Genomic DNA, 21,973 nt, shown 5'->3' with positions numbered 1-21,973 from the left:
CGGAAAAGGCTATTTAAAAGGGAGAAAAGGGGACGAGGGGCCTGCTGAAAATATTTATTTTTGCCGCCTGATGAGGAGACAAGGGGGAGGGAAGACCACGTAGCGACTTGTCTTGCTTGTCTCTTTAAAGGGAGGGAAGGTTGGTCTTGGTGATACGGTGTTGTTGTTGTTGTTTGTTCTATATAGATGTTTTTGTTTTTATCTTTATTATTTCATCATCATCATCATCATCATCTTCTTCTTCTTCTTCTTCTTCTTCTTCTTCTTCTTCTTCTTCTTCTTCTTCTTCTTCTTCTTCTTCTTCTTCTTCTTCTTCTTCTTCTTCTTCTTCTTCTTCTTCTTCTTCTTCTCTTATTATTATTATTATTATTATTATTATTATTATTATTATTATTATTATTATTAATGTGTGTGTGTGTGTGTGTGTGTATGTGTGTCTGTCTGTCTTTCTGTCTCACCGTATCAGAGAAGTGAGTGTATTGATTAACTTTTGTCTTCTGGAGCTTAACGTCACTTAGTCAGTCAGTTAGTCAGCGAGGCAGGTAGTCACTGTCTTATGATTCACTCACTGGCGCAGTCTTATTTATATTAACTAACTCATGTTTAATTCTCCTTTACTGACTCGGTATATTGAACTATATTCCCATTAACTGTTTCATATTCTCACACTCACTGACTCATCCACACACTCACTAACTCACGTATACTGTCACAAAAATACTGACTCAAGGCACAAACTCACTGACACACACCCATATGCTCACTGACTCATGCACATTCCCACACACTCACTGTTTCAAGCACATACTGAATGACGCAGGTACTGATTCACGCACGTATTGACTCACGCACGTATTGACTCATCCACAGACTCACGTATATGGGCACTAATTAACTCATTGCTGTCCTGTTCGTCTCACTCCCTCTACCACAAAGCTGTCATCGTGTCGTCAGGGAGTCTTGCAGCTCGTGTTTAAAAAGTCACTAGTGCAAAGTCTATTATGTAATTTTTACGTAAGAATGGTTCTGGTCAAGGCCAACAAAAAATTAATAAGAGAAAAAAAAAAAACAGGACGATAAAAGACATTAAAGCTGCCAGTCCCGAAAGGAAAAGAGTTCAGAGGGCATGTCTGTTAGCTTAGTGTGTCGTCCTTGTGCGTGGTGGTGGTGGTGGTGGTGGTGGTGGTGGTGGTGGTGGTCTTCTCCGTCTCTGTCTCACTGGAAAGTTTTAAGATACGTTGGTGTTCTTGTTCTTAAAGTTATGAAGATCTTTTTATGTACGTACGTGTGAAGAGTTCCGGCCAAGGGTAACACAAACTGACGAAAAAAAGACTTATTAAAGGTGCCAATCCCTAAAGAAGACAGTTCGAAATGCATAGAGTGCGTATGGAAAGCTCCCTAAAGCAGCCATTCCCTAAAGACAACAGTTCGGAAAGCAGAGTTACCTGAAGAAAGCTTACCACACTATTACACAAAGTTACATATTTTTTTTTTTATTTGAGGGAAAACTGACCAAAGGCAACAAAAAACAGTAAAAGAAAGGCCCACTGAGATGCCAGTCACCGAACAGAGTCAGAGTAGTTGGCCAGAAGAATGGGATAAATTTAATGTCTTGAAACCTCCCCTTTAATCTCCGTATATGTGATTAAAAAGACACGTGATATAACAAAGTTTATTGTATATTTTGTTCAACAACTTAACGTCGCTCCCCACAGAGGACGACCCGACATGGAGTAAAGGACAGAGTAACACAATAGTTGAGGTTTATCACAGCGCCGTAGTGAGGGATACATTGGGACAGTAACAGAAGAGTAGGAATTCATCACAGCGCCGTCTTTCCCTCGTGTGGGGCTGGCCTGGGGTAAACAGAGCCATTCCTTGGTCACATTATATACACGTGTGAGTACAAATAACACAGAAGACTCATGTCATAGAACTCGTCAGTGAAAAGCGTCTTGCACGTACATACACAGTTGCCCTCCCCGCGGTGCCGCGTCTGAGGACCTCCAGCTACCCGACGACATGCACACGCACACGCACATGCACACGCACACACAAACACACACACACACACACACACACACACACACACACACACACACACACACACACACACACACACACACACACACACACACACACACACACACACTTTTGATAAAGTGCCACATGAAAGATTACTATGGAAGTTAGAGGAGAAGGGTGGCTTAAAAGGAAGCACATTGAGATGGATGAAGAATTACTTAATGGGAAGAGAAATAAGGACGATAGTTAAAGATATGAAGTCCAAGTGGAGAACAGTAGACAGCGGAGTGCCACAGGGTCAGTATTGGCACCAATACTTTTTCTCGTATATATAAATGACATGCCAGAGGGAGTGAACAGCTACATAAATCTGTTTGCGGACGATGCGAAACTGTGCAGAGTCATTAAACAAAAAGAGGATTGTGAAATACTACAGGAAGACTTAAACAAGATCTGGAAATGGAGCAAAAAATGGGAGATGGAATTCAATGTGGACAAAAGCCATGTCATGGAAATGGGAAAAGTGAAAGACGACCAGTGGGAATCTATAAGATGGGAGATGGAGTAGAACTAGAAAAGTAAAAAAGGAAAAGGACTTGGGAGTGACAATGGAAGAAAATAATCAACCGGTTAGCCATATTGATAGAATTTTCAGAGAGACGTATAATTTGCTAAGGAATATTGGAGTAGCATTTCACTATATGGACAAGGAAATGATGAAGAAATTGATAAGTACTAAAATAAGACCTAGATTGGAATATGCAGGAGTTGTGTGGACTCTACAAAAAGAAACACATAAGAAAATTAGAGAGACTACAAAAATGGCTACAAGAATGGTTCCAGAATTTAAAGGGATGGCATATGAGGAGAGACTAAAGGCAATGGATCTACCAACCTTGGAGCAGAGAAGAGAGAGAGGATCTGATACAAGTTTATAAATTGATTAACGGAATGGATGAAGTGGATAATGAGAAACTGATCCTGAGAGAAGAATATGACTTTAGAAGCACAAGATCGCATAGTAAGAAACTAAGGAAGGGACGATGTCTGAGAGATGTTAAAAATTTAGTTTCCGCAAAGATGTGTTGAGACTTGGAACAGTTTGAGTGAGGAAGTGGTATCAGCAAAGAGTGTACATAGTTTTAAAGAAAAATTGGATAAGTGTAGATATGGAGACGGGACCACACGAGCATAAAGCCCAGGCCCTGTAAAACTACAACTAGGTAAATACACACACACACACACACACACACACACACACACACACACACACACACACACACACACACACACACACACACACACACACACACACACACACACACACACACGGTTACGAGAGTGCGATGGATAGGTAGGTAGATGGATAGGTAGGTAGATAGATAGATAGATAGATAGATAGATAGGTAGGTGTTAACGTGAGTGTGAGGAGTCGAGGCAACAGAGGCCCCAACACAGACCGGCTTGAAGAACCACAGCCGCCTTGGCAGCGGGAGGAAGACAGGCTGAGCGGCACCTGAATGTGAGAACCAGATGTAGCTGTGAGGGGGAGGGGGAGGATAACGGGTGAGGGTTAAGGGTTGAGGATCTTGACACATAATGAGCATCAGCTAAGGATACAGCTGTAGTGCGCGTCCCTCACGGGCAAGGGCGAGGGTCTCCGGGCGCGGCACTCATAACTCATTCCTTAACTCTAACTTAACCTAGAAGCACCACAGGTTGAGGTTGCGTGACGTTGTGTATGAAGAGGAGCGCCCGCCTATCGGTATAATGAATATCATCACACCAAGGGAGCGTGATAAACGCTGCCGCATCACCACCTCGGTGGAGAAGGGTTAGGGAGCTGCAGCTGCTAGCCTCAGAGAAGCAGTCTTGCTAGGAAAGCATCCCCATGATTTGTCGACTCCTGAAGCTGATACATAATAATCACCGCAAAGGCAAGACCAAGCGAGTTCCTTCGTGATCACGCTGACATGTTGGCTCCTGGCTGCAGTGGGTGGGGCGGGAGGCTCAGTAGAAGGCACAGCACATGATGAGCAGCGGCACCAGCAGCAGGAAGCTCAGGTAGACATACACCCGCGGCTCGCACTTTACGTCCATCACGTAGGAGTGGTTCCAGGTGGCCTCGGGGGGCACTTCCACCACGGTCTGGTCGTTGGACCAGAAGCCGAGGGGCATGAGGCAGTCTGTGGTGTTGGTGCACAGCTCCTCTCTCTTGCTGACGTTGTACACCACGCGCTCCATAGTCACGTTGAAGTAGAGATCGTTGACGTAGATCTCGTTGTCGCTGGAGAACACGAAGTAGTAGGTGCCGGTGATGGGGATGTCGTAGGAGATCTTGTTCAGGTCCAGACTCTGGTAATTGCACCTTCTGTAGGGCACCAGCTGCAGGTTGATAATGACGCCCTCGCAGCTCGCTAGGGCCTCCTCGCTGCTGGAGAAGGAAGACACCTCTTCCTCTCGAGAGTGGTCGTTGGCCGTGGTTTGGTTGACTGTTCCTCTCTCGTACTTCAGCCCCTCAGGGAAGAACACCTGCGCCCCCAGCGCCCTCTCTTCTGCAGGAATCTTGTGGGACTTATCATCCGTCAGCAAGTCAACAACGTCCTCTGTGTCCAGCTCTTCAAACGCTCCGTCTGTGTTCTCCTCCTCCTCCTCTTCCACGTCTCGCCTGTGTCTTGTGTTTGCCGGCAGCAACTCTTCTGTAAGGTTCTTGTCTCTAGTGTTACCCTTCTTTCTCCTCCTCTTGTTAAGTCGCCGCTGTCTGAGTTCGTCCTTCAGTCTTCTATTTTTCCTCCCCCGGCGTGGCGTGCTCGGCGTCGTGAGGTCACCGTCCTCGGCGGGCGTCGGTTCGCCTCCTGGCACGCTGGTTTCTCCATCGTGGGACGTTCCTTGATTAGCCAACATGACTTTCGTTGAAGGTTTTGTGTTGCTGTTGATGGCTAAGTCACCATCTTGTTTGACCTTCATGGAATTTTGATTTTTGTCTTGAGAGTGAAGGATTTTCAAGATTTCACCCTTGTCTTTGCTCATTTTGAGAGCTTTCCGCAGCAGCTTGGTAATTCCTTGCCGCCGCTCCTCCGAGTGGAGGGGCTGGGCCTTGGGGCCTGTGGCCTCTGCACCAATGCTTGCCTCGGGATCGGTGTAGTCATCGGAGGCCTGGTACACGCTGGGCCTCCGCATCCTTGCCAGTTCCTCCTGCCGGTGACGCTCGTTGCTGATGTCGTCATCGTCCTCGGCCAAATTTTCTGCAGAATCCTTCTCTCCTATCCAGGCGCAGCGGTGCAGGTTTTCCACGCCTCTCAGGATCATAAGCTGACCGCCTGACCATCTGTGGGAGACACAAGGCTCAGTCATGCTTCGCGGCTCACGCCACACTTCCCTGCCTGCCCTTCCAGGCTGAGCACCGCAGTGTAGCACTGCGTACAGCGATAGGCATGGGGAAAGAGACCGCTTTCATTTAACATAGTACTGAGTAACTTAACGAACGAAGTGAGCTTGAAAAGACGTTATCTTTCATTAATATGATTATTTTGAGATTGGGGAAGAGTGATATTCTTCCGCCAATATCAAGCAGCTCATAAAAGTGAAAGTGATCCAGAAACAATTTAACGAGTCTTGTGTAGTCGCTGAATAGTTAGTGTACTGGTGATACACAATAACAACGTGTGGCGCCGTCTAGCACCTACCTGGCGCACGAGGAGATGGTGACGGTGGAGCCCCGTAGCAAGTAGAATCCCCAGTACTCCTTGACGTCGTCCCGCGCCCTGAGATGGTTCAACATGACGTAGGTGCGTCTGTCAGGCCGCAACTCGGGCCTACCGCTCGTCAGGTAGCTGGTGAACGAGCCGTTCATGTGTGTGGATTGGGCCTGGCAGGAAGGAAAGGGAAGGCAAGGGTTAGGGCGCCGGCAGAAGCCTGTGACGTGTTTGGATGTGGGAGGGTTGTGTGGAGAGATTACGGGTCAGTGTTGTTTCAAAGCAGATTGTTTTCCTTGTTGTGTTACTTGGTCAGCGTGGCCAGCGTGTGTGCGTGGCACTCACCTGGCACCAGAAGGAGGAGGCGTGGCGGGAAAGGAGGCGTTGGTCTGTAGGCATCATGGGGTAGTGGGCGGGGGGATACAGTACCAGGCGTACGTACAGGGGCACGGTGATGAGCACCGCGGGCAGCAGTAGCGCAAACACACACAGCCGCACCACGCGTCGCGGCCCGCGCAGCAATTGTCCTGTGAAGGAAAACACGCTGTGAGTGACCTCGCCGTGTAACAAATCTGCGGCGTCTGACTGTCGCGTTTTACTGCTTGGACTGCCGTTGGTCCCTTGAGGCCCTGAGTGTGAGGCTGAGACTTAGGGCGGGATGGCAGCCTCACTGCTTCCTGCACCACAAGGACTACATAACACAGCTGACACCTGAACTTTAACACGATAATTTTACGTCAGTGTTTGTTTGCTTGAAATTACATCTAGTCAAAGAGCGTGCCTACAAAACAGCTCCCTCGCCGCATGGACGGAGAATGTTGATAGTGTTAAACCAGTGAACGTAACAGTGCTGGTGCTCGGAGGCCAGCAGCGCTGCTAAACAACTGAGGTGAATACAAACAATAAAGATCACGAACACACACAGCTGGTGCCATAAGGACGCCCGCAACGACACCGACATCGACATAGCACGTGATCACATTTTATTGCCACATTGACTATTGCTGTGATATTACGGCGTGTGTTTGGGGGGAGAGTGGGGGAGTGTAGGAAGGGACGAATGCCACGTTGAGGGGATGTGAGGCGAGAGTAGTGCCATTCAGGAGTGCTAGGGGATTGGGAAGGTGGCGTTTAGTGGCAGGAGGAATGTAGGATGTGAGTACGGGACAGGTGAGGGAAGGTCGCATGGCTGGGTGGTGGGGCGCGTCTGATAGAGTAAAAGGAAGTGTTTTTGTGGCTTGTTTGCTTCAGAGGGAGGCTGGCGGGGTGTCTGGAGCCGCGAGTCCCGTCCCGTTACCTGCACAACCGAACTAAACGGACAGGTATTCCTTAACTATTCGACTCTCGTGAAGATTTGAGAGAGAGAGAGAGAGAGAGAGAGAGAGAGAGAGAGAGAGAGAGAGAGAGAGAGAGAGTGAGTGAGTGAGTGAGTGAGTGAGTGAGTGAGTGAGAGAGAGAGAGAGAGAGAGAGAGAGAGACGTGCATGAATGTTGTACCATCAAACAGCTTTCACGTGGGCAAGACTCCACGTTTGGTTGAGGAAGCTAATCATTGTAATTGGTGCAGGGCCTCCTCCTTCTCCTCCTCCTCCTCCTCCTCCTCCTCCTCCTCCTCCTCCTCCTCCTCCTCCTCCTCCTCCTCCTCCTCCTCCTCCTCCTCCTCCTCCTCCTCCTCCTCCTCCTCCTCTATCTCTTTGTTTTTGTGTTTTGTTTTGATATTTGTATAGTTTATCCCATTCTTTTATTCTCTTGACCCTGTTCGTGGACTGGCATTTCAGTGGGCTTATTATTTTTCGTTTGCTCGTTTTTTGTTACTTTTGACCAGTTTTTTTCTAATATGAAAAAATAAATCAATAAAAAACGAGAGACATCGGTAAAAGGCAACAAAAAACGGCTATATAAGGAAAAAGTCTACTGATGTGCCGGTTCCCTTAACCCCTTCAATACTGAGACTCATTTTTACCTTGAGATTTGCCGACGATTAGACCATTTTATTAACATTAAGAAGGGTCTATGGAGGTCAGAAGATTAATGGCCACAGTCTTCACTATTTTACTCTACCACAAGAGTTTTTGAAGCTGTATGGAACCAAATAGTAAGCAGAGTGAATGTGGAAACGCCTCATGGTATTCAAGAGGCTAATGTCAAAAGTACTAAACATATTGAGTCTATTCTATTTCAACACTCCGCCATCTTGGAACCAGCTACCTCGTGTCTTATGAAAACTAACCTTACTAAACTTGAACTAATTTCTCCTTCCTGTACCATGATCACTAACTTCCTTCTTATCCTTACCCTCACCACAACCACCACTACTACTGCTCTCATCACCATATCCTGTACTCATTCAGGTCATAGTCGTACTCCTCCCTCATCACTAATTTCTAATATAATCATTATCCCAAGTAGTGGTGTGAGTAAATGGTTATTCTCACCACACACCCACCGCCAGCATCACGACATTCCCAGCCAAACATACTTACAAACTTTCATGTCCTTGGTATGTGTGTGTGTGTGTGTGTGTGTGTGTGTGTGTGTGTGTGTGTGTGTGTGAGTGAGTGTGTGTGTGTGTATTCACTGTTTGATCTGCTGCAGTCTGTGACGAGACAGCCAGACGTTACCCTACGGAACGAGCTTAGAGCTCATTATTTCCGATCTATGGATAGGCTTGAGACCAGGCACACACCACACACCGGGACAACAAGGTCACAACTCCTCGATTTACATGCCGTACCTACTCTCTGCTAGGTGAACAGGGGCTACACTTGAAAGGAGACACACCCAAATATCTCCACCCGGCCGGGGAATCGAACCCCGGTCCTCTGGCTTGTGAAACCAGCGCTCTAACCATTGAGCTACCGTGTGTGTGTGTGTGTGTGTGTGTGTGTGTGTGTGTGTGTGTGTGTGTGTGTGTGTGTGTGTGTGTGTATGAGAGAGAGAGAGAGAGAGAGAGAGAGAGAGAGAGAGAGAGAGAGAGAGAGAGAGAGAGAGAGAGATGTTAGTTAAAGGTAAATTTGAACTTGAATAGTGATCAGCTAAATGTCAAAATAATGAAAACAACAACAACAACAACGACAGCGACGACGATAATAATGACAAAAAATATAATAGTAGAAGAGGAGGATGAAGGGGAGGAAGAGGAAGAAGAAAAGGAAGAAGTACATTGTGGATACCATTTCCTTCTTCCTCCTTCCTCTCCTTTCAGCACTCCATCCTACCTTCCCTCTCTCTATCTCTATCTCCTCCCCTCCCCCTTCCTATCCCATCTTTCTCCTTCTCCCTTCCATCCCTCCCATCTTTCCTCACTCTTCCATTCCTCTCTACCATTTCTCCATTGTCCCTTTCCGTCCATCCCTTCATACTTTTCATTCCCATATCTCTCTCTCTCTCTCTCTCTCTCTCTCTCTCTCTCTCTCTCTCTCTCTCTCTCTCTCTCTCTCCGACCCCATAGCGCCTCTGGGTTCAAGTGATCACCTTAATGAGAAGACACGTTGATGGACTGCGATACGTGTGACTGAGCACTTAATGATACGCTGAGAATAGTAGTGATGGACTTTGAGGGAGTGGTGGTGGTGGTGGTGGTGATAGTGTTGGAATGGGTGCCTGTGGTTGTGGTAGTAGTGGTAGTAGTAGTGGTATGTGTGGGTGGGGCGGGGTGGATGGTTTTAGAGGGAGTGACGCCAGGGTGGGAGTGGGGATGTGGGTGGTGGTGGGGACGTATTCAAGGTCGCTTCTCTGTTTTAGTGCCAGACAAACAACACACACACACACACACACACACACACACACACACACACACACACACACACACACACACACACACACACACACACACACACACGTACGTCTCTTGGCTACTCCTCTTAATCTGTTTTAGTTCGCCTGACTTAGCAAGCGATGAACACAAACGCATTCCTTTTCTCGATCTGTAACTCTTCTATTTCATTTATTTTTTTTTTTTTTGTCGTGTAATTATTTGCCTATTTTTTGGGGAGATATTTTTTTATCTGTTAGTTTATCTGTTGTCCTTTATGCAGATAAGTAAATTGATAAGTAAATGAATGTAATGGAATGAAAATTGTAAAAAATCGGACACGTATCGCTGATGTCCTCAAAGCTGTTGTCTGAAGTGTCTCTGATTTCAGTGCTGGTGCCTTGCTGATGTTTTCAATGCTGGTGCCTCGCTGATGTTCTCGCTGATGTTTTCAATGCTGGTGCCTCGTTGATGTTTTCAATGCTGGTGCCTCGCTGATGTTCTCGCTGATGTTTTCAATGCTGGTGCCTCGTTGATGTTTTCAATGCTGGTGCCTCGCTGATGTTCTCGCTGATGTTTTCAATGCTGGTGCCTTGCTGATGTTTTCAATGCTGGTGCCTCGTTGATGTTTTCAATGCTGGTGCCTCGCTGATGTTCTCGCTGATGTTTTCAATGCTGGTGCCTCGTTGATGTTTTCAATGCTGGTGCCTCGCTGATGTTCTCGCTGATGTTTTCAATGCTGGTGCCTCGCTGATGTTTTCAATGCTGGTGCTTCGGTGCTGGTGCCTCGCTGATGTTCTCGCTGATGTTTTCATGTTTTCAATGCTGGTGCCTCGCTGATGTTCTCGCTGATGTTTTCAATGCTGGTGCCTCGCTGATGCTGGTGCTTCGGTTGGTTCCTCGTTGATGTTTTCAATGCTGGTGCCTCGCTGATGTTTTTGAATGCTGGTGCCTCGCTGATGTTTTCAATGCTGGTGCCTCGCTGATGTTTTCAATGCTGGTGCTTCGGTGATGTTTTCAATGCTGGTTCCTCGTTGATGTTTTCAATGCTGGTGCCTCGCTGATGTTTTTGAATGCTGGTGCTTCGCTGATGTTTTCAATGCTGGTGTCTCGCTAATATCTTCACAATTAGTGTCCGAAAGTGTAACAGGTCCCCGCAAAACTGGAGTCCAAAATGTGGCTAGTGTCCTTAAAGCCAGTGCTAGGAATATGATCATCAGGCTCAGCACATTATTGAAAAAAGATAAATAATAGATAAATAGCATCCTTAAACCTGGGATCCAAAATATAGCTGGTGCCCATACAATTAATGATGAGAATGTAGCTAGTGAGTGTCCTTAGAATTAGTGTTAGGAATATAACTGGTCTCCTTTAAATTAGTGTTAGGAATGTAGCTGGTGTCCATTAAATTAGGGTCATCTGGCTTAGCATTAATGTAAAAATAAAGTAAAATAAAATAGATAAGTAGTATCCTCAAACCTGGGATCCAAAATACAGCTGGTGTCCTTAAAATTGGTGTTATCAGATTCAATATATTACTGTAAAAAAGTAGTATCGGCAATCCTGGTGTCCAAAATATGGCTAGTGTCCTTAAAGTTAGTGTTATCAGGTTCGTTATATTACTGTAAAAAATAGTGTCGCCAATCCTGCTGTCCAAAATGTGGTTTGTGTCCTTAAAATTTGTGTTCGTTAGATAGTTATCAGGTGTCCAACATATTACCGTCAAAAAATAATATTAACATCCTTAACCTGGTGTCCGAAATATGACTAGTGTCCTTAAAATTAGTGTTAGTTATCAGGTATCCAACATATTACCGTCATAAAATAATATCAATATCCTTAACCTAGTGTCCGAAATATGACTGGTGTCTTTGAAACCTGTGTTGGAAATACAATTATCAAGCACACAACATTATATAGTTACAAAAAAGCATCAAAACCAGTAGTCGAAAAGGGAATCCTGTTACTGGTGAGTGATAATTTATACATCCAGAAGGATGGAGAACGCACAACCTGATCACGTGATGAGTGTCTGTCTTACACTGTGGTCTTTTTTTTTTTCTTTCTGTTGATGGCTCTTAATGAAGGGTTCAAATCCGGTGGGATCACTGTTATCTGGGATCAATATAACCTCACCAAGCCTCGGTACTAACTGGCGCCTTACCGTACCTTTGTTCTCACTGTTTGTACTATTAGGTTAGAAATGATGGTCCGGTTAGGCTAGGTTAGGTTTAGTTAGGTTAGGTTGGTCTGGGGTAAAGCTAGATTAGTTAAGATAGATTATTTAAGGTTGGTTTAGGTTGGGTTAGGTTAGGTTGTTGTGGGGTAAGGTTAGATTAGTTAAGATAGATTATTTAAGGTTGGTTTAGGTTAGGTTGGTTTGGGGTAATATTAGAATAGTTAAGAGGTTATTTAAGGTTGGTTTAGGTATAGTTAGGTTAGGTTGATGTGGGGTAAGGTTAGATTAGTTAAGATAGGTTATTTAAGGTTGGTTTAGGTTTAGTTAGGTTAATTAAGAGTTAGGTCAGGATAGGTTAGTGTATCTTACTCCTCGCTTTAATCGTTATTGTCTCTCTACCTTTCGCTCTCCTCTCTCGCTCTACTACTCGTACCATCCCATCTCTCTCTCTCTCTCTCTCTCTCTCTCTCTCTCTCTCTCTCTCTCTCTCAAGGCCGCCTTCCCTCCCTCTCGTCGATTTATTTCTTTTGACATCTTAAAAAAACTACGTCGCACCTCTTAATGAACAGTGTGTACGTGTGTGTGTGTGTGTGTGTGTGTGTGTGTGTGTGTGTGTGTGTGTGTGTGTGTGTGTGTGTGTGTGTGTGTGTGTGACAAAGCATCTCATCTCTATCAACAAATCTGATTAAAAAAATTGAACTCTTGAAAACCTGAATATTTTACTAAATCATTATTGGCTGCAGTTTTCTCGCCTCCTGAAGATCATCAATTTTTCTTCTTTTTCTTTTATCTTCGTAATTTCCATCAAGATTTGCTGATTTTATGTTTCGTTCATGTCTCGAAGGTGAAGTGGAGGGAGAGAACTCAGTGAAGAGGGAGATGGAGTGTGTAGGAGAGCTGAGTGACTCCACAAACTCCACTCCCCTACGAATGAGTGGAAAGTGGAGGAGGCACAGGTGGAGTATTGGCGTTTCATATACCATGATTTTATATATGCAAGTGTCAAGAAGTCTGGAAAAGAGCGCAAAATAAAAGAAGAGGAGGAGGAGGAGGAGGAGGAGGATGAGGATGAGGATGAGGATGAGGATGAGGAGAAGAAGAAAAGGAAAAGAAAAGGAAGGAAAAGGAAGGAAAAGAGAAGGAAGAGGAGAAGAAGGAAAGGAGAAGGAGAAGAAGAAGAAGGAGGAGGAGGAGGAGGAAGAAGAAGAAGAAAAGAAAAAGAAGAAGAAGAAGAAGAAGAAGAAGAAAAGAAAAGAAAAAGGCGGAAGAAGAAGACGAAGAAGACGAAAAGAAAAGAAAAGGCGAAAGAAGAAGAAAAAAGAAGACGAAAAGAAGTAGAAGAAAAAGAAAAGAAGAAAAAGAAGAGTAGGAAGAAGAAAAAAAGAAAAGAAAAAGAAAAACAAGAAAAAGAAGAAAAAAAAGAAAGGCGAAGAAGAAAAAATAAGAAAAATAAGAAGAAAAAGAAGGAAACGAAAAATGTCAAACTGAATATATAACTCCCCCCAAAAAACTCGATAGAAAAAGACTTCCAACCAATAATTCACTTTCATATCATTTCATCCACCCCTAAAAATTATCTAATAATCATCCACTACACTGTTTGCTGGATGGATTTCACTGTGGTTCGCGCTAAGGGAAGGTGGAGGAACTGTGAACAAAAAGGGGCAACAATAGGAAAGGAAGAGAAACAATAAGGGTTGGTAATAGCGGGAAATAAGCAATGGGTACTGTCATAACCGTGCCATTTATCGATTAGGGACTGAAGTTGTGAAAGAAGCTACGTATGTCAGGAAATGTGGAAGTTGGCTGTAGTTGTCATGGTTTTGTTTGAGAATTTGTCTTCCTTGTTTTTGTCTTCGTCCTTCCTTGTTCCCCCAATTCTTTCTTCTTTCCTTTGTTTTTTTCTTGATTCTTTTCTACGTTGTTTGTGTCCTCTCCCCTTCCGTCTCCCCCTCTTTGTTTCTTTGTTTTCCTTTCGTCGTCGCAGTTTATATTCCCTTCTCCCTCTTTTCACTTCTCTCTCTCTCTCTCTCTCTCTCTCTCTCTCTCTCTCTCTCTCTCTCTCTCTCTCGTTAACAGCTTTTGCGTCTTTTGTGTGTCGCTTACCCGTGCGATAATCTTCCGGCCATCAACCTTCAGTATCTTATTTTTCTCGTGAGGTTGCTCTGTGTTAGTCTCATGTCTCTTTAGTTGGTACTACGTGTTTGCGTTGGTTTTACGTGTCTTTTCGATGGTGATACGTTCCTTTGTGTTACTTTTACGTGTCTTTTGGATATTTTTGCGTTTTTGTTTGCGTTGGTGCTATTACGTTCTGTTTAACTCTTTCATTGTGCAGTGCAGAATAAGTATATAAACAGTGGTATGTGATTATGGAGGGGAAAAGTTCTGAAGAGTGAAAGGGTTAAAGGAGATCGCACTGGCGGAGTTTGGAGCCTCGAACTCCAAGAATGCGGGTGTGGAGTGTGGACTGTTGGTGATGGGTGGTTGTAGGATGTGTTGTGTTGTGTCCGTCATGTCTCTCTTCCGGCAGAGCAAGAAGTGGGCTAATGGATGCGAGTCCCCACAGAGACTGAGACAAGCGTAGGCTGAGGGAAGGTGTGGCGGTAACATAAAGCATTGTTGACGGTGCAGTGAGTGTTGGTGCAGCGTGTGTGTTGGTGTGGAGGGGGGCGGCTGAGTGGCCTGCCAACCAACTTAACAAGGCGCTTCCCTGCAGGTGGCCCAGCGCCCTGTATCCCGGCCACCCACCTGGCTTGTTGGGCTTCAGGAGGATGAAGTCCTTGTTGAGGGAGACGTAGGAGGGCGCTCGCCCTTCCTTCATCTCCGACGGGAGGTAGAGGGCGGACATGGTGGTGGTGACCCGCCGCGCCGCGCACCACGCACGGCACTCAAGTGTAGGCTGCCGAGGTAGTGCGCTGCTCTTTGCCGTGCACTGTCACTGTTACTGTCACTAGCGGAACACAATCTCCTTAGGCGAGGGCACTGCTGGTGCCTGCCCGCCGCGGGTAACAGTCTGCGATAAACAATTCCTCGCAGATAGTCTCTCGTTGCTGCCAGGCGTCGTCGGGCAGTTGTCATGGTCACCCCTCCAGGTGGGGGTTGCGCGTCACTCACTGGCCGTGTGGGGAGTCGTGGGAGCGTCGCGTCCACGGCACTAACACCTGAGCCGTCAGCATTACTACTGGCAGCGTGGGGCCTGCCGCTCACCGCGCGGCCCTGTGTTGCTGCTGCTCGCCCGTCAGCTGGCTCGTTTTCTACCAAGGTCGGCACCCTGGCCCCGGCAACACCGTCAACAGGGACAGGTGGACCCCCGCACCCTGTCCATCCCTGCTATTCCTATTATTTTTGTTCTCTCTCTTTCTCTTTCCCGTTGATACCAGATTTTTCTGCTTACAGCTCAACCCTCATTGTCGCCAAACCACACACACACACACACACACAAAAAAAAAAAAAAAAAGGAAAGCGGAACAAATGAAGGCGTGAACCAGTTTGTTTATTCACCAAGGCGGCGTGGTGTGGTGCGGTGCGGTGCGGCGCCCAGGTTTTGGGTTGGAACCTGACGACTGGTGCGTCAAGGCGTTACGTAAGGTGACGGTGGTGTGGCAGCGTGGCCTGGCAATCCACCTGTCACAGCGAGGTGGCGTGACGTGGCGTGGGTGTGGAGTGCTAGTTCCCTGAGGAATCTTTGATTATTATCCCACTGAGATTTTAATCTTCCTTCCTCTCCTCCTCTTCCTCTTCTTCCTCCTCCTCCATGCTTGATGCTCTTACTCTTCCTCCTCCTCCATGCTTGATGCACGTGCTCTGAGTATTTGGGCGTGGCGCGCCTGTGGGAAGCTGCTCGGTTTAGCTTGGCGGTCCACCACGCACAGGCCTCCATTGTGCATCAGGCTGAGCAGTGTTGACGCTCCGACGTGCACGCGGCGACGCCCTAACGCCACACTGGCATCTGAACCAACACAAAAACCACTAGCAAGTTCTTGGAAGAGAGAACCTACCAGAACAAAGCCTCGCCCCGTGCCGAGTGTGTCCTTGCAAGGGGTGGCGAACGCCGCGGCCAAAATAAACCACTCACAATATCAATTAGACAAAATGCACGAGGAAGTGGTCTCGTCCCCAGCAACGACGGCCTGACGAGCGTGGCGGCCAGAACGGGGAGGCGATTAGGCAGCGATGCATAGATACGCCACGAACACCAGCGCTTTACGGTGACACTTAACCGCGGCGGGGCGAGGGACAATGGGACGAGGGGACGAGGGGAGACGAGGGGAGAGAGACCGGATGCCCTTGGTTAGCTGTATAGACCCGAGCAGTTCGAAGTAGGTCAGGAACACGTCTAGGCTGCACCTTCTTCAGCAGGTTAGGAACAGTAGGTGAGGAAGGCGACACCTGCCACACTATTCCAGGTCAGGGTCGTGGAGGTGGTCCTGAGGTGTGGCGCGCCCATGTACCCACTGAGAGGGCATGCACAGTGTCGCGGCTTGTCAGGAGAGGGATGCTTGCTTATCAGGGGCATCCCGGCGTGGTGAGGCTCGTGGTGATGGAATGCGGAAGGAAGCTGAGATGTCACACAGAGAAGGACAGAACAGAGAGAGAGAGAGAGAGGTATCAGTTTTGATTTAAATACTTCCTTTATCTTTTCTTCCTACGCACCACCACCGCCACCACCACCACCACCACCACCACCACCACCACCACCACCGCAAGCAACAAAAAAAAAAAAAAACTATCTTGTCACACACTGCTGGGACTTCTATTATAATCCTGCGCGTTACGGAGGCTTAGTGTTCGTTGGGCTGCCAAAACAGGTGGAGATTAGGGCGGCGGTGGGGTTTGGGGGCAGGGAGAGGGGCAGCACGTGGCAGCCCTCGTGGGAAGAATGGTTAGGTGTAAGGGTTTGTGTGTGAATGTTATGCAAAAAAAAACGGGGACTTGAAACCAGAGAAAGGGAGAGGAGGAAGCGTGAGAACTGAAGTGCGGAAGAGAGAGAGAGAGAGAGAGAGAGAGAGAGAGAGAGTGTGTGTGTGTGTGTGTTATGTTTGCTTTGAACTTTGATATCTATTTTTGACCATTTAACATTGATACACATGAATGCAACATTTATTTTTGTTTAAGTAATCACTATCTATATATCTCTCTATCTATCTATCTATCTATCCATCTATCTATTTAAGTGAGGGAAGATAATGCCATAGATTCGAGGTGGTAGGGCCAGATAGAGACTTGGAGTGACCGTTGTTTACATGTATATAGTCAATGAATCCTTCCACCCATCCATCCAAACACCCACCCACCCACCCAACCACCTGAAGATTACGAAGATTGGGGCCATGGGTCAGGTGGTAGCGAGCAGTGGGTGATGTAAGAGGTGGAGATGAGTCGGAGATGAGGTGGAGAGGAGACGGCGAGCATCCAAGGGTTCACTAGTGCTCTGTCTTCATCACCTTGGGCTTATCATGTTTACGTATTCTTCCGTCGGTGTGGGAGACTGGCTTTCTTTCTCCTCTCTTCTCTCGTCCGTTTAATCAGAGCTCGTAGTATTCTCAAACACTTCTCTGCTTCACCTTCACTATTTCAAAAGTTTTATTTAAATTTACATGAGTTTTTTTTTATGGTGTTTTTACGTTTCTAGAGGCCGAGTGACAAGATCTCTGCACTATTAACTGTACAAACACTACCGAAAGCCCGGTTAATCATCTCTAGCCTTGGAAGATAGTCGTGATGAGAGAGCTAAGCGTTTCTGAATACGGGCTTTATTGAATAAGGTAGAGATGTGTAGTGTGTGCTTTATGTAAGTGAAGCGGAGTGGCTTAACAGACAGAGACACGGACATAGATAGATTGAAATGTTAGTGTTAGAGTGTGAATGTAATGGCTTATGCTGTTGTTGTTGTTGTTTTTGCTGCTTTCCTTCTACTACTACTACTACTACTACTACTACTACTACTACTACTACTACTACTACTACTACTACTACCCCCACGGTAAACACAAAATTAAGGTCTCGTTTACCACCTCCTCCTCCTCCAGTGTGGGTGGCGGGGTGCAGGTGGCCAAGATAACACGTCTGGAGGTTATGAGTGTGGAGTGTGTGTGTGGAGAGCGGAGGTTGGTAGGGGGGACGGGAAGGGGGAGGGGTCGCCGTGCCCTACACGTCGTCAGGAGTAGGTCAATGTCACTCCTAAAGCCATCCCGAGGGCGAGGACGGAGCCGAGTACGCGAGGACGATTTAGAATAAGAGAATAATAATAGCGAGGGGAAAAATATGGAAGAGAAATGGTTGAGAATTTTATGTTTTGTTCTACGTCGTTACTCGTGCATTAAGAGGAAGGTCTCTCTCTCTCTCTCTCTCTCTCTCTCTCTCTCTCTCTCTCTCTCTCTCTCTCTCTCTCTCTCTCTCTCTCTCTCTCTCTCTCTCTGATAGTTGTGCTTGTTTTCCTCGTACATAAGATTGTTTGTATAGTTTTTATTTTTCTAATTTTTTTCTTTTCCTTCCTTTCTTTTTTTCTTCCTTTCTTTCTTCTTTTTCGTTCGTTCGTTCGTTCGTTCGTTTCTTCCTTCCTTCCTTCCTTCCTTCCTTCCTTCCTTCCTTTACACAGTCCATCGGAGGCTCTGTAAACACACACACACACACACACACACACACACACACACACACACACACACACACACACACACACACACACACACACACTCTCTCTCTCTCACACACACACACACACACTCTTTCTCTCTCTTTCTCTTACCTCTTATCTCTTTCTCTTTCTCTCAAGGCGTCTTATTTGCATTCTCAGTATCTAGAAGGAAGCTGATAAGAGCAATAAATCCTGAACTCGTTAAACTTTTTTTTTTCTTTCTCTCTTTTGCCTTTTGTGTTTTTGTCATCTCAGCAGAATCTTCTCATGCAAAAGATAGATTTACAATTTTGAAAGGTAACACAGATACGGAGGAGGTGATACTAGTACTCATAATCTGAAACGCTTTGCTCTCACCGCCACTACTTTTCCAAGCCTATAATAGAAGATTCTCGTGGTTTTGAGGGTATTTTTATGGTTCTGGTGATGGATTGGCAAGATAAAGAGAAAAGTGTCTTGAAAATCCTGCTATAGTTGTCTCTGTGGTCTTGGAAAATTATCGTAGTGAGAGGGGAGGACGTTTCTGGATACCGGCGTCGGTTATGTAATATTCAATCCGTGTCGTTTGGTGAGTGAGGCAGTGATAGGGAAGGAGAGAGAGAGAGAGAAGGTAATCGGCGTGCTGTCAGAGTGGTAAGGGTGTGGAGTAGTAGAAATGAATGGTGTTAATGATGAGGTGGGAGAAGTGGAGATGTTTTGGTTCGTTTTCTATTTCTGATCATCCTCCTCCCTTGCCTCGTCTCACCACGCTTGTTTCTCCTCCCGTGTATCCAATCTCGCACCTAACCTACCATCCTAACTTACCCACACTTCCTATCCCTCTCCTACTTGGCTGCAATACCTCCCACTTTTTCCCAGGACATTCAACCTCGCCTTTAACATAAGCTAACATACTGACCGAGAGTCCAGGAAGGCGGCAGGAAGAGGCAGCAGGGGAGTGTCTCGTGTTTATTGCCTGGCTGACAGCAGCTGCTTGTCTGCCTAGTAGGTTACCCTTGGCCCGCATTACAGTTTCGAATGAATGACGAACAAGCAAATGAACCGAGACAAAGCTTCGAAACTATTACTATAATCCTTACATAAACAACAACTTTGACCTGACTAACCTCTCCTAACCTGACCTAACCTAACTGAACTAAGTCAACTTAACCTTAAACTAACTTCACCTAACTTAAACTAATATGAAACAACTTAAACCAAAAAAAAAAAAAAAAAGCACGACGAAACCAAATCAAACCCAATCCAACCTGATCTGACCTGACCTTACCTTACCTTACCTTACCTTACCTCACCTAACCTCATCTAACCTTACCAAATCAACCTCACCTCACCTGACCTGACCTCACCTGACCTGGCCTGACCTAGCCTAGCCTAGCCTAACCTAACCTAACCTAACCCAACCCAACCCAACCCAACCCAACATAATCACATCCATACTATTCATTCCCAGTTGTCACTCCTCCCACTCTTCCCTCACCACAACCGTACATATCTTTCCCTCACCCTCCACGCTCTGCCCATCCTGCCAGAACCGTCCATCTCCAAACACACCATCCACCTGGTGACGAGGGCGGTGCCACGTGAGAGAGAAAAGGGAAGTGGTTCATTTTGGCACTGTTTGTCATTCTTTTGGTTAATGGACAGTCAGTGGGCGGTCATAGGAATGAGTGGCGCTAAATGGCTGAGTATGGAGTGTCCGTGTAGAGAGAGAGAGGGAGAGGGAGAAGGAGAGGAAGTGTCATTTTAATACCATCTAATTATTTTCTGGTCAGTCAATCATGAATGCCAGTGACGCAGTAGTGACGTCATCAGGGTGTCGCAATGGGAAGTACATGAGAGTGCCACTGCATCCCGGTCAGTGCCAGGTGTTCAGGGTGCCAGCGACAGGTGCAGTGGGAGTGTCAAACTGGCAGTTAAATAGGCAGGTAACAGGTTGACAGGTTGATGTTTTGACAGGGAACAGGTAGAGGGATTAACAAATATAGGAGACGGCTACAGGTAAACTGGTTAGGAAGGTAGGCAGGTGTATGACGTATTTGGTTCAACACACACACACACACACACACACACACACACACACACACACACACACACACACACACACACACACACACACACACACACACACACACACACACACACACACAAACAAAACGCGAGAAACAGAAAACGGAAAGAAAAAAAAAGAAAACAAGATGACAATTACAGTCATAGAAACAAAAGTACAAAACAGTATGTAACAAACAAATTAAGAAAAACGAAGCAGGAGGAAAACACGACCAAAACAATCACAAAGAAACCTAACAAACAACGATAGCAACACCACCACCACCACCACCACCACCACCACCACCACCACCACCAACAATAATAACAACAACTAAACAAGAGGAAAATACGACCTAAACAATCATAACAAATCTGAAAAACGATAACAAAAACACCAACAACAACAACAACAACAACAACAACAACAACCACTCAGAAAAACATGGATACTTTGGAAGGTTTCTCTTGGCGTCGCATTTGCTTCACTGTTTGTTACTAAGCATGCCTAACCCCACCCCCCATTACCCATCCCACCCTTCCCCCAACCCACAATGCTCAGCTCTGCCACGTGTTTGAGCTGTGGTGGCGGTGGCGGTGGTGGTGGTGGTGGTGGTGGTGGTTACTGTTGTTATTTTGTGGTTGATTAAACCTGTCCGCTGCGTCACTGGGACTCGATCCTTTGACGTCACAACCAACCCTGCTCTCTCTCTCTCTCTCTCTCTCTCTCTCTCTCTCTCTCTCTCTCTCTCTCTCTCTCTCTCTCTCTCTCTCTCTCTCTCTCTCTCTCTCTCTCTACACGGAACTTACTATTCAAATATTTGCATTTGATTTTATCTTTTTTGTGTTAAAATTGTGTGTGTGTGTGTGTGTGTGTGTGTGTGTGTGTGTGTGTGTGTGTGTGTGTGTGTGTGTGTGTGTGTGTGTGTGTGTGTGTGTGTGTGTGTGTGTGTGAGTGTGTGTGTGTGTGTGAGAGAGAGAGAGAGAGAGAGAGAGAGACAGAGAGAGACAGAGACAGACAGACAGACAGACAGACAGACAGACAGACATGAGGGATGTGACTCTGATGCGTAAGCGAAGATAAAGTTTCATCTCATTTATATATCCTTCCTTGCTCAGTTTTACCATCATTACTCCCACCTCCCACTATGACCGTCAGCGTTAACGAGCGGAGACACGGTGATATAGACGCTGAGTTGTTTGGCCTTCGCCCCTGTACGCCCGGAATAAAGTAAAAACTAGCTTGATCAAGAATATCGTGTTGCCACCAGCGCCTTATGCTCGGAGCGGCGCCCCTTTCTTTGCTTGCACGTGGCTACATATTTGAACCTGTTGCGTCTTATCTGTCGTAGCTTGATGGCTTGCGACTTCAATTGATAGAGAAGTCATTAGAATCAGTGAAAAAGTCTTGAAATCCTTACTAACCTTATGAAATTCCATTGGTATGTGTTGAAACTTGCTTCTTTCCTGCCGCTGCTTGGTGGCTGGCGACTTCAGTTAACAGAGAATTCACTAGCCTAGAACCAGTGGAAAGTCTTGAAATCCTTGCTAACCTTATTAAATCCAACTGGTATGTGATAAACGTGTTGCTTCTTATCTGGCATTGTTTGGTGGCTGGCGTCATTAGAAGATACACGGATA

General features: G+C 46.2%; 1 protein-coding gene and 1 long non-coding RNA gene across 10 annotated transcripts in view; one reads left to right on the top strand and one right to left on the bottom strand.

Moving 5' to 3' along the window:
* Window positions 1–21,973, top strand: part of LOC123506354 — an 80,013-nt gene that overhangs the window by 6,537 nt on the left and 51,503 nt on the right. The window lies entirely within an intron of this gene.
* LOC123506352 lies at window positions 3,312–14,897 on the bottom strand. 2 transcript variants are annotated; one of them, XM_045258378.1, is made up of 4 exons: window positions 14,401–14,896; window positions 6,066–6,247; window positions 5,712–5,893; window positions 3,312–5,353 (listed from the first exon to the last, which is right to left on the bottom strand). In XM_045258378.1, exons 1-4 carry the CDS (start codon window positions 14,498–14,500, stop codon window positions 4,036–4,038), a joined length of 1,782 nt encoding a protein of 593 aa, XP_045114313.1. In that variant the 5' UTR covers window positions 14,501–14,896; the 3' UTR covers window positions 3,312–4,035. The 2 variants fall into 2 exon arrangements, with proteins under 2 accessions (XP_045114313.1, XP_045114316.1); XM_045258381.1 differs by lacking the exon at window positions 6,066–6,247 and having other exon boundaries at window positions 14,401–14,897.

This window comes from Portunus trituberculatus, chromosome 19, assembly GCF_017591435.1.
Source record: "Portunus trituberculatus isolate SZX2019 chromosome 19, ASM1759143v1, whole genome shotgun sequence".
NCBI classification, from domain to species: Eukaryota; Metazoa; Arthropoda; class Malacostraca; order Decapoda; family Portunidae; genus Portunus; species Portunus trituberculatus.
This window is presented reverse-complemented; position numbering and strand designations above follow the sequence as displayed.

Coding starts and splice junctions, on each gene's coding strand:
- LOC123506352 (XM_045258378.1), bottom strand. CDS start 14,500: ATGTCCGCCCTCTACCTCCCGTCGGAGATGAAGGAAGGGCGAGCGCCC. Junction 6,248..14,400: donor CCTGAAGCCCAACAAGCCAG/GTGGGTGGCCGG, acceptor TTTCCTTCACAG/GACAATTGCTGCGCGGGCCG. Junction 5,354..5,711: donor ACCATCTCCTCGTGCGCCAG/GTAGGTGCTAGA, acceptor TGTCTCCCACAG/ATGGTCAGGCGGTCAGCTTA.